The sequence below is a fragment of the Mustelus asterias genome, chromosome 19 (genome assembly GCF_964213995.1).
Source record: "Mustelus asterias chromosome 19, sMusAst1.hap1.1, whole genome shotgun sequence".
Classification (NCBI taxonomy): Eukaryota; Metazoa; Chordata; class Chondrichthyes; order Carcharhiniformes; family Triakidae; genus Mustelus; species Mustelus asterias.
The window spans coordinates 20,229,237-20,244,761 of NC_135819.1; the positions used below are offsets into that span (position 1 = coordinate 20,229,237).

At 48.8% G+C, this 15,525-nt stretch overlaps 1 protein-coding gene across 1 annotated transcript in view; it reads right to left on the reverse strand.

Moving 5' to 3' along the window:
- Positions 1–1,944: 1,944 nt before the first annotated feature.
- The window catches only part of LOC144507805 (protein Niban 1-like), a 58,698-nt gene continuing 45,117 nt past the window's right edge, over positions 1,945–15,525 (reverse strand). Inside the window, exons 10-14 of the mRNA XM_078235116.1 lie at positions 14,620–14,781; positions 11,667–11,783; positions 9,642–9,749; positions 6,507–6,639; positions 1,945–5,296 (exon numbers count right to left, since the gene is read on the reverse strand). Of these exons, the coding sequence (XP_078091242.1) occupies positions 4,917–5,296; positions 6,507–6,639; positions 9,642–9,749; positions 11,667–11,783; positions 14,620–14,781 (900 nt within the window). The 3' untranslated portion in view covers positions 1,945–4,916. The remainder of the gene's footprint in view (positions 5,297–6,506; positions 6,640–9,641; positions 9,750–11,666; positions 11,784–14,619; positions 14,782–15,525) is intronic.

Sequence of the window (15,525 nt, forward strand, 5' to 3'; positions counted from 1 at the left end):
GCAAACCAGCCTCCCATCCATTGACTCTGTCTACACTTCCCGCTGCCTCGGCAAAGCAGCCAGCATCATCAAGGAGCCCACGCACCCCGGACATTCTCTCTTCCACCTTCTTCTGTCAAGAAGAAGATACAGAAGTCTGAGGTCACGTACCAATCAACTCAAGAACAGCTTCTTCCCTGCCGCCATCAAACCTTTGAATGGACCTACCTTATATTAAGCTGATCTTTCTCTGCACCCTTGCTATGACTGTGACACTACATTCTCTCCTGTCCTTCTCCCCTATGTAGTCTATGAACGGTATGTTTTGTCTGTATAGTGCGCAAGAAACATTACTTTTCACTGTTTCCCAATACGTGTGACAGTAATAAATCAATTCAAATTTTAAAAATGCTTAATATTTATAAAACACCGGTTAGGCCTCAACAAGAATTTTATCTTCTTTTACCTGGCAACCCTTCAAAACTACCCGAACATCTCATTTTGTTTTATGCTGCTTAGAACATAGGAAATAGGTGGAGGATTAGGCCATTCAGCCCCTTGAGCCTGCTTCACCATTCATGGCTGAGCATGTGCTTTCAGTATTCCACTCCCGCTTTCTCTCCATACCCCTTGATCCCTTTAGCCACAAGGCAGTGGCCCAAGCCGGGAATCGAACCCAGGTCCTGGAGCTGTGAAGCAGCAGTGCTAACCACTGTGCTACCGTGCCGTCCAGCTCCCTCTTGAACACATCTAACGAGCTGTCCCCTACAGCTTTCTGTGGTAGAGAACTCCACAGGTTCACAACTCTCTGAGTGAAGAAGTTCCTCCTCATCTCAGTCCTGAATCTCCTTGGGATTGTTTAATTAGACCAAAAGTGCGACATGAGTGTAAGTTGTTGAATCACCACGCTGATTCCGGGGACGGCGGGACTGATGTCTGAGGAGAGATTGACTAGGTTAAGATTGTTTTCGCTGGAGTTCAGACGAATGAAGGGGGATCTCAGAGAGACTTATATAATTCTAACAGGACTAGACAGAGTAGATGCAGGGAGGATGTTCCCGATGGTGGGGATGTCCGGAACCAGGGGTCACAGTCTGAGGATTCGGGGTAGACCATTTAGGATGGAGGTGAGGAGACATTTCTTCACCCAAAGAGTGGTGAGCCTGTGGAATTCACTAACACAGGAAGCAGTAGGGGCCAGCTCGTTAGCTGTGTTCAAGAGGGAGCTGGGCGGCACGGTAGCACAGTGGTTAGCACTGCTGCTTCACAGCTCCAGGACCTGGGTTCGATTCCCGGCTTGGGCCACTGTCTGTGTGGAGTTTGCACATTCTCCTCGTGTCTGTGTGGGTTTCCTCCGGGTGCTCCGGTTTCCTCCCACAGTCCAAAGATGTGCGGGTTAGGTTGATTGGCCGTGCTAAAATTGCCCCTTAGTGTCCTGAGATGCGTAGGTTAGAGGGATTAGTGGGTGGATATGGGGTAGGGCCTGGGTGGGATTGTGGTCAGTGCAGACTCGATGGGCCAAATGGCCTCTTTCTGCACTGTAGGGTTTCTATGATTCTATGTGGCCCTTCCATTACCACAGGAAGTAGTTGATGCCAAAACATTGAATGTATTCAAGAGGCGGCTGGATATAGCACTTGGGGCGAATGGGGCCAAAGATTATGGGGAAAAAAGCAGGATTAGGCTATTGAGTTGGACGATCAGCCATGATGATGATGAATGGCGGAGCAGGCTCGAAGGGCCGAATGGCCTCCTCCTGCTCCTGTCTTCTGTGTTGTTGCTGATGGTCGGTTAGCCACGTAGAACTGAGTGCCTCGCTCGGCCATGGCAGAGGGTAGCTAAGAGTCAACCAATTGCTGTGGCTCTGGCGTGACACGTAGGCCAGACCGGGTAAGGACAGCAGATTTCCTTCCCTAAAGGACATTAGTGAACCAGATTTTTTTTAAAATCCAGTAGTTTCACAGTCAGTCAACACTGGTTTCTAAATTCAACACTTATTTCATTAAATGAATCCAGCTGCCACAGCAGGAGCGTGGCCCCGAATCGTTTGTGCAGTAATAGAAAATCCTGAGCCACAGCTAACATCCATATATCAAATACAAGAGAGAGGTTTTATAGACTATGGTACGTGGAACATTTATTTGCAGCTAACATGCTGAGAAAACAGGATTCCATGAGGAACGGACACATATGGTCCTTCTGGACTGCACAGTGTCCAGCCAAGTTTTAGCCTTTTATTTAAGTATTAGCCTTTTCTTCAGCTAAAATAGTTTTCAGTGCTACGGAGAAGATGCACTTTCATTTACATAGTTCCAGGAGAGACATGGCACACCAAAGGGGCGGCACGGGGGCACAGTGGTTAGCACTGCTGCCTCACAGCACCAGGGACCCGGGTTCAATTCCGGCCTCAGGTCACTGTCTGTGTGGAGTCTGCACATTCTCCCGGTGTCTGCGTGGGTTTCCTCCGGATGCTCCGGTTTCCTCCCACTGCCAAGACAGTCTTTTAAAAAGCATTTAGACAGTTGCATGGGTAAGATGGGTATAGAGGGATATGGGCCAAATGCGGGCACTAGCTTAGGGGTTTAAAAAAATAAGGCGGCCATGGACAAGTTGGGCCGAAGGACCTGTTTCCATGTTGTAAACCTCTATGTGTGGGTTAGGATGATTGACGATGCTAAATTGACCCTTAGTGTCAGGGGGGTATTAGCAGGGTAAATATGTGGGGTTGCGGGAATGGGGCCTGGATGGGATTGTGGTCGGTGTGGACTCGATGGGCTGAATGGCCTCCTTCTGCACTGTAGGGGTTTCATGAAACAGAGCTCTCTCTGCAACAAGACCTTGAGCACAAATACTCTTTCTATGACTTACACAAAGGCACGGTGTAGATTCGTGTGGGACTGATAGTCATATTGAGTGTTCAGCTGAAATGCGGTTAAGTCCATTCCAGGACGCCAGGCGACTTAAACGCAATGGGGGGAATTTACAGGCCCGTCCCAATGGTGAGATCTTTCACTCCCATTCAAGTCAGTGGGATTTAGAACAGCTCGCCACATCTTCCAGCCCCGCCCCCACTGCGATGGGGCTGTAACGTTCTACCCAATGAAAGCAAAGGTCACTATAGAATGTTAACTGACCAATCGCTGTACATCGATTAACCAGGCTGACGCGTGTGTGCATGTGTGTGGGCGTGTGTGCACATGCGTGTGCATGTGTGTGGGCATGTGTGCATACATGTGTGTATGTGTGTGTGCGCACATGTGTGCATACATGTGTGTGTGCAAATATGTGTAAATGTGTACTTGTGCATATGTGTGTGCACACGCACTTTTGTGATCTGTGTGTGCACATGTTCATCCGTGCGTGTGTAGATACAATGAACAAATGTCAATGTCCAATTCTTCAGGGGTTTTTTTTGTACATCTGCCCTGTCACCACTGCCCGCGAGAACGGAGAATGTGGTGCTCCACTCGCTGCAGCGGTCCTGGAGAATCCCAGCTGGGGGCGAGGCCGGAAAATTCCAGTCTATTCGTCAGCCAACAAGTCACCGTCGAAGATTAAACCGCACGGATAGACCAAGAGCCTAATCTGGTGCTGGCATTGTTACTATTCTCTCCTGCTCTCGGTGTAAGAGTCTAAACTGGGCACACAAAACAAATACCGATAGCACTGTCTCTCCTACTCCACGGGCTCCCGTCCATTTCTCCTTCCGTTTCTCTCTCTCCCCGTATTGTAAGGCCATATTTTTAACCAGAAAATCAAAGGGAGATTTCTTTCCCTGCAGGAGTTCGTTTGGAGTCAGTGACCCAAAATAGTCCAAAGATGTGCGGGTTAGGCGGATTGGCCATGCTAAATTTGCCCCTTAGTGTCCTGGGATGCGTAGATTACAGGGATTAGCGGGTAAAATATGTAGGGATATGGGGGTAGGGCCTGGGTGGGATTGTGGTACTCAGGGTGGTGGCCAGAATTGGTGCAGACTCGATGGGCCGAATGGCCTCTTTTTGTACTGTAGGGTTTCTATCATTCTATAATTCTATGATAAAAGATGGGCAGTGCAGAATGTCGTAACGACAAAGTTGGCATGGTTGAGTTGAAACAGGATGCAAGTTTATTTGCGTCTTAAGTGCCACTTGTCGTAACCCGTGAAGTCATGGACTGCCTGCAGATGCAGCTGCTCCCAGTTAGCCAACAATGTACAACTTTATTCCAACTCTGCCACCAGACTGCGGCCAGAAGTTGATGTTGCAACCTGCCAACCGCCAGCCATGTTGCTTCAACACTCACTTAACTTTAGCTCCACAAGATTCGAGTCACAACTGCGCAGAAGGAGGCCGTTTGACCCGTCGAGTCCACACTAGCCCTCTCTAAAGCAATCCCACTCCCTGCTTTAAACCCATAGCCCCGCAAGTTCAAATGCTCATCCGATTTCCGTTCGCAATCGTTCAACGCCTCCAAGTCCACCAGTCTCAGAGGGGAGGAGATCCACATCGTGACCACTCGCTGTGTAAAAATGTACTCCCTCCCATTCTCCCCCACCTGTATCCATCGCCCAAAACCATAAATCTGAGTTCCCCACACCCTGCACCGTATCATTAAGTTAAATCCATAAATTAAAACAAAATGCAACAGGACAAATCTGAACTTTTCATTCTAATTATCTAACAATTGCCTCTACCCATCGTGGCCTCGCTATGTGGGGGAGGGCAACAGACAGGGAAGTGGAGTTGAGGCCACAATGGAATGTGTAGCAGGCTCGAGGGGCCGAATGGCCTACTCCTGCTCCCATGTGTTCTGTAGGAGACCTTTCCCACTGCTCCCTCAAAGTTTGGTCCGTCGTCATTGTGCTCTCGCGTCTCAGGTTGTCCATTTGGTCTGTACCAGGGTTCCAGTTATCTAAAGGATGATTAGATAACCTCACCATCATTGCTATGTGATCTCTTTCACATGGACAGGACTGGCTCATCGCCTTGAGCTGTGACTCCATTGTCTGACTGACCATAGTTGACTTCGGCTGGACCATTCTGGCCACCACCCTGAGTGGCAGTGCCCCGGTCCTCTTGCGAACCTCGCCATTGACTTCCAGTGTCCACCTTGCTTGCCTTGCTGTTGTCTGAGGCTTCGGCCTGCTCCTGGTATCCCGCAAGTGGCCCAGTTGCAGAAGCCAGCTCTGGCAATTCTGCAGGACTCGTTGGGGGGGTGCCACTGGCCAGGAATGTTCTGGGACTCTCAGCGCCGTCCAGTTCGGATTCATTGTTCCACAGACCACCCATATTTTCATTGTACAAGCTGTAGCTTGTCCGTGTGGATGCCTCTTTCATAGCTATAATAGCAAGATAGAGAGTGAGAGAGAAAGAGACATTAGATAGTTTTTGTACTCTGTTCCTAGCCTGCTCATTGATGACAATATAAGCAAACTACGCAAAGTATTCTTAATAAGGCCAAGCACATAGACAGAAGGAATGCACTCCTTTTCTGATGTGGAGATGCCGGCGTTGGACTGGGGTGAACACAGTAAGAAGTTTAACAACACCAGGTTAAAGTCCAACAGGTTTATTTGGTAGCAAAAGCCACACAAGGGGCAGCTTGTGTGGCTTTTGCTACCAAATAAACCTGTTGGACTTTAACCTAGTGTTGTTAAACTTCTTACTCCTTTTCTGACACAGGGGCTCTTCTTAACGAAAGGTGTCCCTCCCTTTTCATTCTTTAGCTCTCCCTTTGAAAATCTTTCCTGTATTACGGTGGCACAGAGGTTAGCGCTGCTGCCTCACAGCTCCAGGGACCCGGGTTCGATTCCCGGCTTGGGTCACTGTCTGTGCGGAGTTTGCACATTCTCCCTCTATCGACGTGGGTTTCCTCCGGGTGCTCCGGTTTCCTCCCACTGTTCAAAGGTGCGCAGGTTAGGCCTCTTTTAGGGCAAACCAAATAAACCAACTCAAATGAACTCAGGGGATAAAGTAAAAGGGGCAGCTCCCCAAAAGGAGGGGGAACAGCCCGAAAGGAACAGAGGTGCAAAGGAAACTTCAAACATCAAATCATAATGTGATTATCGGGGTCTATAATGCACCCCAACCCCTGCGGTGCCCAACGGGATGTGCAGGTTAGGTGCATCGGTCATGCTAAATTGCCCCTTAAGTGTCCAAAGATGTACAAATTAGGGGGATTAGCCAGGCTAAATTGCCCCTTAAGTGTCCAAAGATGTACAAATTAGGGGGATTAGCCAGGCTGAATTGCCCCTTTGAGTCCAAAGAAGTGCAGGTTTGGGGGATTAGTAGGGTAAGAAAAATGGGGTTATGGGAATAGGGCCTGGTTGGGATGCTGTTTTGGAGAGTCAATGGGCCAAATGGCCTCCTTTGACACTGTAGGCATTCTATGAATCCATGCAGCCCCCCCACTCCATCCTTTATCACTCTGCCAAGCGCCAACCTTGCAGGGAGTCGGGAGATTAATTGTATATGCTGCCAAATCGGCACAAAGAAAGTTCTGCTTAGCTCCGCAATTGCCAATCTTGACCTCTGACACTAACTACATACCCCTGTTAATTTCCTCCGACACGATGTGGAGCACGAGCTCGTTGTAGACGCTTTCAACCCGTATCACTCCGTCGTCATCATCATCATCATCACCACCACCAGCACTCAGGCACGCTTCATACACCGGCAGCTCCTGGAAGGCAGGTTGCACAGCTTGACTCATTCTTCCTGAATGTATTACACCCTAGCAAACCCCCCGCCCCCCGAACCGAGGGACTCCCATTCACAGCTACAGCAGGTCTATGTTCAAGTGGGGAGGAGGGCAAGACCTGCCATATGTTGTTGGCACTTGTTGGCATCATGGTGCTGCACTTTCTTTTGAATTCATTTCTGGGACATGGGCGTCACTGGCTGGCCAGCATTTATTGCCCATCCCTAATTGCCCGAGGGCAGTTAAGAGTCAACCACTTAACTGTGGGTCTGAAGTCACATGTAAGCCAGACCGGGTCGTGAATGTAGCCCAATCCATCACACAAACCAGCCTCCCATCCATTGACTCTGTCTACACTTCCCGCTGCCTTGGCAAAGCAGCCAGCATAATTAAGGACCCCACGCACCCCGGACATTCTCTCTTCCAACTTCTCCCTTCGGGGAAAAAGATACAAAAGTCTGAGGTCACGTACCAACCGACTCAAGAACAGCTTCTTCCCTGCTGCCATCAGACTTTTGAATGGACCCATCTTGCATTAAGTTGATCTTTCTCTATACCCTAGCTATGACTGTAACACTACATTCTGCACTCTCTCATTTCCTTCTCTATGAATGGTATACTTTGTCTGTATGGCGCGCAAGAAACAATATTTTTCACTGTATGTTAATACATGTGACAATAATGAATCAAATCAAATCAGTAAGGACATCAGATTTTGTTCTCTAAAGGACATTAGTGAACCAGATGGGTTTTTCCGACAATGGTTTCATGGTCATCAGTAGATTCTTAATTCCAGATATTTTTTATTGAATTCAAATTCCACCATCTGCCGTGGCGGGATTCGAACCCGGGTCCACAGAACATTAGCTGAGTTTCTGGATTAATGGACTAGCGATAATACCACTCGGCCATCGCCTCCCCAGTTGAGTAATTGTGTCTCCGCAGTTTGGCAGCTGGATGTACATCTCTAACTGCTCCACAAGGGAATTACTGGACACGATCTTACTGGCTGTTCACACCACACTCACGCTGCATTGAGTTTGGCGTCCAGCCAAATCTCCATTCACTGGATGGGAAAATCCTGCCGGCGTGAATGGTGATAAGATTCAGGCCACTGTCTATCCTCCCATTTTTACCTTTGAACTGTGACATCAAGGGCTGTAATGCTATGGAGACAATCCTAAAATGTGAGTGTGTGTGTTTGTGTGTGTGTGTTTGTGAGTGTCTGTGTGTGAGAGTGAGTTTGTGTGTGTGAGAATGTGAGTTTGTGTGTATGTGTGAGAGTGAGAGTGTGAGTTTGTGTGAGTGTGTTTGTGAGTGTCTGTGTGTGAGATTGAGTATGTGTGTGAGAGTGAGTGTTGAGTGTGTGTGTGTGTGAGAGTTTGTGTGAGTGTGTGAGTGAGAGTGTGTGAGTGTGTGTGTGTGTGAGTGAGAGTTTGTGAGAGTGTGAGTGTGTGTGTGTGAGTGAGTGTGTGTGTGAATGTATGAGAGTGAGTGTGTGTGTGAATGTATGAGAGTGAGAGAGTGTGTGAGTGAGTGTGTGAATGTATGAGAGTGAGAGTGTGTGTGTGTGTGTGAGTGTGTGTGTGAATGTATGAGAGTGAGAGTGTGTGTGTGTGTGAGTGTGAATGTATGAGAGTGAGAGTGTGTGTGAGTGAGTGTGTGTGTGAATGTATGAGAGTGTGTGTGTGAGTGAGTGTGTGTGTGTGAGTGAGTGAGTGAGTGTGTGTGTGAATGTATGAGAGTGTGTGTGAGTGAGTGTGTGTGTGAATGTATGAGAGTGTGTGTGTGAGTGTGTGTGTGTGAATGTATGAGAGTGAGAGTGTGTGTGTGAGTGAGTGTGTGTGTGAATGTATGAGAGTGAGAGTGTGTGTGTGAGTGAGTGTGTGTGTGAATGTATGAGAGTGAGAGTGTGTGTGTGTGTGAATGTATGAGAGTGAGAGTGTGTGTGTGTGTCTGTTAAAAATATTATATCTGTATGCACTTCCTTTCACTGAAACCTTGCTTCACTAAAACCTCTGTTGTCCCATTCTTGTCAGTATTTTCCATTCCTCAGTCCATATTTGTAATGAAAACCTCAATGTAAACTTGTAATGCTGTAATTCCACAATTCCACGAGTGTTGGTGCTTTGGCACCTCAACTTTGCAATTCTTTTTAAGTGATTCATGTTTGGGTGGTATATATTATCCAGGGCACTTCGAACATTGCCAATTGTCTGGAGTAGGATTTACACCCACGCCTTTTGACCTAGAGAGGCAAGGTTGCGATACAAGGCCCTGGTCAGACCACATTTGGAGTTTTGTGAGCAATTTTGGGCCCCGTATCTAAGGAAGGATGTGCTGGCCCTGGGGAGGGTCCAGTGGAGGTTCACAAGAATGATCCCTGGAATGAAGAGCTTGTCGTATGAGGAACGGTTGAGGACTCTGGGTCTGTACTCGTTGGAGTTTAGAAGGATGAGGGGGGATCTCATTGAAACTTGCAGAATACTGAAAGGCCTGGGTGGAGTGGACGTGGGGAAGATGTTTCCATTAGTCGGAGAGACTAGGGTCCGAGGGGACGGCCTCAGAGTAAAGGGACGACCCTTTGGAATCGAGATGAGGAGGAATTTCTTCAGCCAGAGGGTGGTGAATCTGTGGAATTCATTGCCACAGAAGGCTGCGGAAGCCGGGTCATTGAGTGTCTTTATGACAGAGATAGATAGGTTCTTGATTGGTTAGGGGATCAAAGGTTATGGGGAAAAGGCAGGCGAATGGAGTTGAGAAACTTATCAGCCATGATTGAATGGCGGAGCAGACCCGATGGGCCGAGTGGCCTATTTCTGCTCCTATCTCTTCTATACCAAATGAGTCACTTAAAGTGAAATCATCTCGCGGCAGAGAACCTTACTGCTGGTGGTGAAGTTTATGGGGTATTTGAGGCTAATAAAAGCAGAGGCACACAGCGTGGGTGGTCGTCACTTTCCACGGGCCCGTCACTCACTCACCGGTTTGCAGGCAGGTTCCATTATTTTCAGGACGTGTGGGAGAAACAGTTCCAGGAGTGAATCCCGGACAAACTGCTTCACAGCCGCGGAGCTGTCAGAGTCAAATTTCTACAGAGAAAGAGACAACGGGGTCAGTCACTGTGAATCTCAGCAGTGGGCACCGTGCAGCGAGATCGGATTCATCAAGTGTGGAGGTCGATTGTAATCCCCAGCCCAATTTCTTGCCGACCCCCAATAACCTTTCATTCCCCCCTCTCCCTCCCTCACTTTGCTTACCAAGAATCTATCTAGCTCTCCGTCAACGGAGCTCCCATTGTGATATCCACCCCCCTCCCCCACCGCCCCCCCCCCACCTACCGCCCCCCCCCCCCCACCTACCGGCCCCCCCCCCCCACCTACCGCCCCCCCCCACCCCCCACCCCCCACCCCACCGCCACTCCCCTGCCGCTGACGGAATGGGAATCCCGGCTTTCAATGTCATTATCATAAATGTAATTATCAGGTCTCTGCAGCTGATAATCCATAACCACCACCCCCCCTTCCCCCAATTAGATTATTCATTCACGTTACCATTCACGACCCTCTGAAATCTCTGCCCAACTATTGCAAGTACAATATAAAGGGAAAGACTCTTAGTACTGTAGAGGATCAGAAGGACCTTGGGGTCCGGGTCCATAGGACTCTAAAATCGGCCCCGCAGGTGGAGGTGGTTAAGAAGGCGTATGGTGTGCTGGCCTTTATCAATCGAGGGATTGAGTTTAGGAGTCCGGGGATAATGATGCAGCTATATAAGACCCTTGTCAGACCCCACTTGGAGAACTGTGCTCAGTTCTGGTCACCTCATTGCAGGAAGGATGTGGAAAAGATTGAAAGGGTGCAGAGGAGATTTACAAGGATGTTGCCTGGATTGAGTGGCATGCCTTATGAGGATTGGCTGAGGGAGCTCGGTCTTTTCTCCTTGGAGAGACGAAGGATGAGAGGAGACCTAATAGAGGTATATAAGATGTTGAGAGGCATAGATCAGGTGGACTCTCAGAGGCTTTTTCCCAGGGTGGAAATGTCTGCTACGAGAGGACACAGGTTTAAGGTGCTGGGGGGTAGGTACAGGGGAAATGTTAGGGGTAAGTTTTTCACACAGAGGGTGGTGGGCGAGTGGAACCGGCTGCCGTCAGTGGTGGTGGAGGCAAACTCAATAGAGTCTTTTAAGAGACTCCTGGATGAGTACATGGGACTTAATAGGATGGAGGGTTATAGGTAGGCCTAGAAGGTAAGGATATGTTCGGCACAACTTGTGGGGCCGAAGGGCCTGTTTTGTGCTGTAGTTTTTCTATGTTTCTAACTCCAATTCTGGCCTCTTGTGCACCCCCAATTTTAATCACTCCCTGGGTGGGATTGTGGTCGGTGCAGTCTCGATGGGCCGAATGGCCTCCTTCTGCACTATATGATGCTATGATTCTATGGGTGGCCATGCTTTCTGCTGCCTGGGTCCTAAGCCCTGGAATTCCCTCCCTCAATCTCTCACTTTTAAGTTTATTTATTAGTGTCACAAGTAGGCTTACATTAACACTGCAATGAAGTTACTGTGAAAATCCGCTAGTCGCCACACTCCAGCGCCTGTTCGGGTGAGAATTTAGCACGGCCAATGCACCTAACCAGCATGTCTTTCGGCCTGTAGGAGGAAACCGGAGCACCCGAAAGAACCCACACAGACACGGGGAGAATGTGCAGACTCCACACAGACAGTGACCCAAGCCGGGAATCGAACCCGGGTCCCTGGCGCTGTGAGGCAGCAGTGCCAACCACTGTGCCACCGTGCTGCCCCATTCCAGTAACAAGAAAGGGAAACTAGAACAACGCTGAAGATTCCCCTGGAATCGCAAGTACAAACAGGGATTACAGCAACCTCCTCAAATCACACTGCCTCCTCTCTTACCAGAAATAAGGTAGTGACGCACTCACTCACACGCTTAAACCGAGTGTGACACACCCTCTCACCTTCTGCCTCCCACGCTCTGCAACACGTACCTTCAGTACTCGGAGCTGGGTGTTGTGGAGGAGTTGGCTTATTTCAGCACTGAGTCCGGTGGCAGGTTGGGCAGAAATGAGCAGGTATTGAAAGGTATAAACTGCATCTTGTAGCAACTGCAAACAGAAAACAAGAGAGCGGAGAACGCGTGAGGCGGGTTCAGTGCTCAGCGAGACTCATGCTATCAGGCATTTTAAAAACTCATTCATTGGATCTGAGCGTCGTTGACAAGGTTGGCCGTTGTTGCCCATCCCTCGAGAAGGTGGTGGCCACCCGAATTCCTCGTCATGGTTTCTCATCATGTGTTTAGATAGAGAAACAGAAAACGCTGGAAAACCTCAGCTGGCCTGACAGCATCTGTGGAGACGGAATGGAGTCTGGATGACCCTTTAGGTAGCCTCCCCTTCCATATGCCAGCCATGCCTCACATTGGTGAGGCCACACCTGGAGTATTGTGCACAGTTTTGGTCCCTGTATTTGGGGAAAGACAGTAAGAAGTTTAACAACACCAGGTTAAAGTCCAACAGGTTTATTTGGTAGCAAAAGCCACACAACCTTTCGGAGCTCTAAGCCCCTTCTTCAGGTGAGTGGGAATTCTGTTCACAAACAGAGCTTATAAAGGCACAGACTCAATTTACAGAATAATGGTTGGAATGCGAATACTTACAACTAATCAAGTCTTTAAGAAACAAAACAATGTGAGTGGAGAGAGCATCAAGACAGGCTAAAAAGATGTGTATTGTCTCCAGATGTCTTGATGCTCTCTCCACTCACATTGTTTTGTTTCTTAAAGACTTGATTAGTTGTAAGTATTCGCATTCCAACCATTATTCATGTAAATTGAGTCTGTGTCTTTATAAGCTCTGTTTGTGAACAGAATTCCCACTCACCTGAAGAAGGGGCTTAGAGCTCCGAAAGCTTGTGTGGCTTTTGCTACCAAATAAACCTGTTGGACTTTAACCTGGTGTTGTTAAACTTCTTACTGTGTTCACCCCAGTCCAACGCCGGCATCTCCACATTTGGGGAAAGATGCAGTGGCATTGGAGGCAGTTCAGAGGAGGTTCACTGGATTGATTCCAGAGATGAGGGGTTTGTCTTATGAAGAGAGATTGAACAGTTTAGGCCGATACTCTCTGGAATTTAGAAGATCCGAGGCTTCCAAACTCACAGACCACATTCAGTAAGGATAGGCAACAACACCTCCTTCACGATCATCCTCAACACCGGTGCCCCACAAGGCTGTGTTCTCAGCCCCCTACTATACTCCTTATACACCTATGACTGTGTGGCCAAATTCCCCTCCAATTCGATTTTCAGGTTTGCTGGTGACACCACCGTAGTGGGTCGGATCTCAAAATAACGACGAGACAGAGTACAGGAACGAGATAGAGAATCTGGTGAACTGGTGCGGCGACAATAATCTCTCCCACAGTGTTAGTAAAACAAAAGAGATAGTCATCAATTGGGACACTGCCCACCGGGCAGTGCAAAGGGGCAGGGCCTGAAGGAGGGTATGGGGGTGGAGCCTGAAGGAGCGGAGGCTATGGGGGCGGGGGGCAGGGACAGGCCAGGGCAACCCAAATGAATTCTCTGTCCCAATTTCCACGGTGGGCGGGACTGGAAGATTTAGGTTTAAGAGTTTGTCTGTGCCACATCAGAACATGGCCACTTGCTTGATTTTCACATTAGATCTAAGTGTTGCCAAGTGTCAATAACAGAACATACTGCGCGTGATTGGGGGGAGACTGTGGTGTAATACTAATGTCACTGGACTAGTAATTGGAGAGGCCCACATTGATGCCCTGGGGACATGGGTTCCAGTCCCACCATGGTAGATGGTGGAATTTAAATTCTGTGAATAAAACATGGCAGCAAAAACTTGTGACCACTTGTGACAGTGTGTGAGTATGTCAGTGTGTGTGTGTGACAGTGTGTGTGTCAGTGTGACAGTGTGTGTTTGTGAGTGTGACAGTGTGTGTGTATGTCAGTGTGTGTGTAATTGTGACCACAGATGTGTGTGTGTGTGTGTGTGAGAGTGTGTGGAATGTTAGTGCGAGTGTGTGAGTGAGTGTGAGTGCATGTACGAGCGAGCGTGTGTGTGCATTTGTGTATGTGTCAATGTGCATGTGGGTGTGAATGAGTGTCAGTGTGTGTGTGTCAGTGCGCATGTGAGCGTGTGTATGAGTCCGTGTGTGAGTGCGTGTGTCAGTGTGAGTGTGTGTGTGTGTGTGAGACAGTGTGTGAGTGCATGTGTCAGTGTGAGTGTGTGTGAGTGTGTGTGTCAGTGTGACAGTGTTTGTGAGTGTGTGTCAGTGTGTGTTTGTGAATGTGACAGTGTGTGAGTATGTCAGTGTGTGTGTGACAGTGTGTGTGTGTCAGTGTGACAGTGTGTGTTTGTGAGTGTGACAGTGTGTGAGTATGTCAGTGTGTGTGTGTGACAGTGTGTGTGTCAGTGTGACAGTGTGTGTTTGTGAGTGTGACAGTGTGTGAGTATGTCAGTGTGTGTGTGTGACAGTGTGTGTGTGTGTGTGTTTGTGAGTGTGACAGTGTGTGAGTATGTCAGTGTGTGTGTGTGACAGTGTGTGTGTATGTCAGTGTGTGTGTATGTCAGTGTGTGTGTGTGACAGTGTGTGTGTATGTCAGTGTGTGTGTGTGACAGTGTGTGAGTATGTCAGTGTGTGTGTATGTCAGTGTGTGTGTGTGTGACAGTGTGTGTATATGTCAGTGTGTGTGTGTGACAGTGTGTGAGCATGTCAGTGTGACAGTGTGTGTGTGTGTGTGTGAGTATGTCAGTGTGTGTGTATGTCAGTGTGACAGTGTGTGTGTGTGTGTGTGAGTATGTCAGTGTGTGTGTATGTCAGTGTGTGTGTGTGACAGTGTGTGTGTGTCAGTGTGACAGTGTGTGCGTGTGGGTGAGTGTGTGTATTTTCCATTCTCCTGGGGGTGCAGTACCTGTTGGATGATGGTCTGTGCTCGTTGGGTCAGGAACCGGACCCCAGTAAAAGAGAACCGAGCTCCCAGCTCACCCAGCGACTGCTGCAGGTTTTCCAGCTTCTTGTAGCAGGGATGCATCTGAACGGATTGGTACGGCAGAGCTTGAAGCTGACTGCAAACCTGGGTGAAACGGAGTGAAAACCGCAAAGGAAAGGAGCATGAACAAATAGCACAAACTGACCAATGGGATTCAGTGAGCACGATACACAGCCAGCGGCACAAATCTTAACAGATTGAAGCTTCCCTCTCAGTCACATCTTCCCAATGACATCTCTCCCAGTTATTACCCTGAATCTACAATGCTCTCTGTCCCAGTGACTGGACATCACTCACCCAGAGCCCAATCTCTACAACCCCCCCAGCTACAACCTCCATTATTCCACTTCCCTCTCCGCTCTCTGAAAGTCTACCGTCACTCTCTTTTCTCAGCTGCCAGTCAACCTCCCTCATTACCCACCTCCCACCTCCTCCCTTTGTCTGGAGTCCCTGTTCACTCTCTCCCAGCTCTCACTTCTCCATCTTTCTCTCTCTCTGTCGCTCCTTCTCTCTCTCTCTCTGCACGTCAACTCCCAGTCAGTCAACTCGTCTCTGTTCTTCCTCAGAGGGGGCTGACTCTCTGATGGCGGGGGTGCCACCATGGAGTGTAGGAACTGGTGTTGCTGAGGAGGTGGTGGAGATTTGTATCTTGGGGGGGGGTCTCCTGTACCGTCACCCTTCCTGGGAGATGCCAAATTTTGGCAGATTCCTAGAAAGCCCAAGAAGGTTAGCAACTCCTGACTTGTAACCCCGTGACCTCATAGTATCATACAATCCCAGCAGTGCAGAAGGAGGCCATTCGGCCCATCGAGCTTGCACTGACCACAA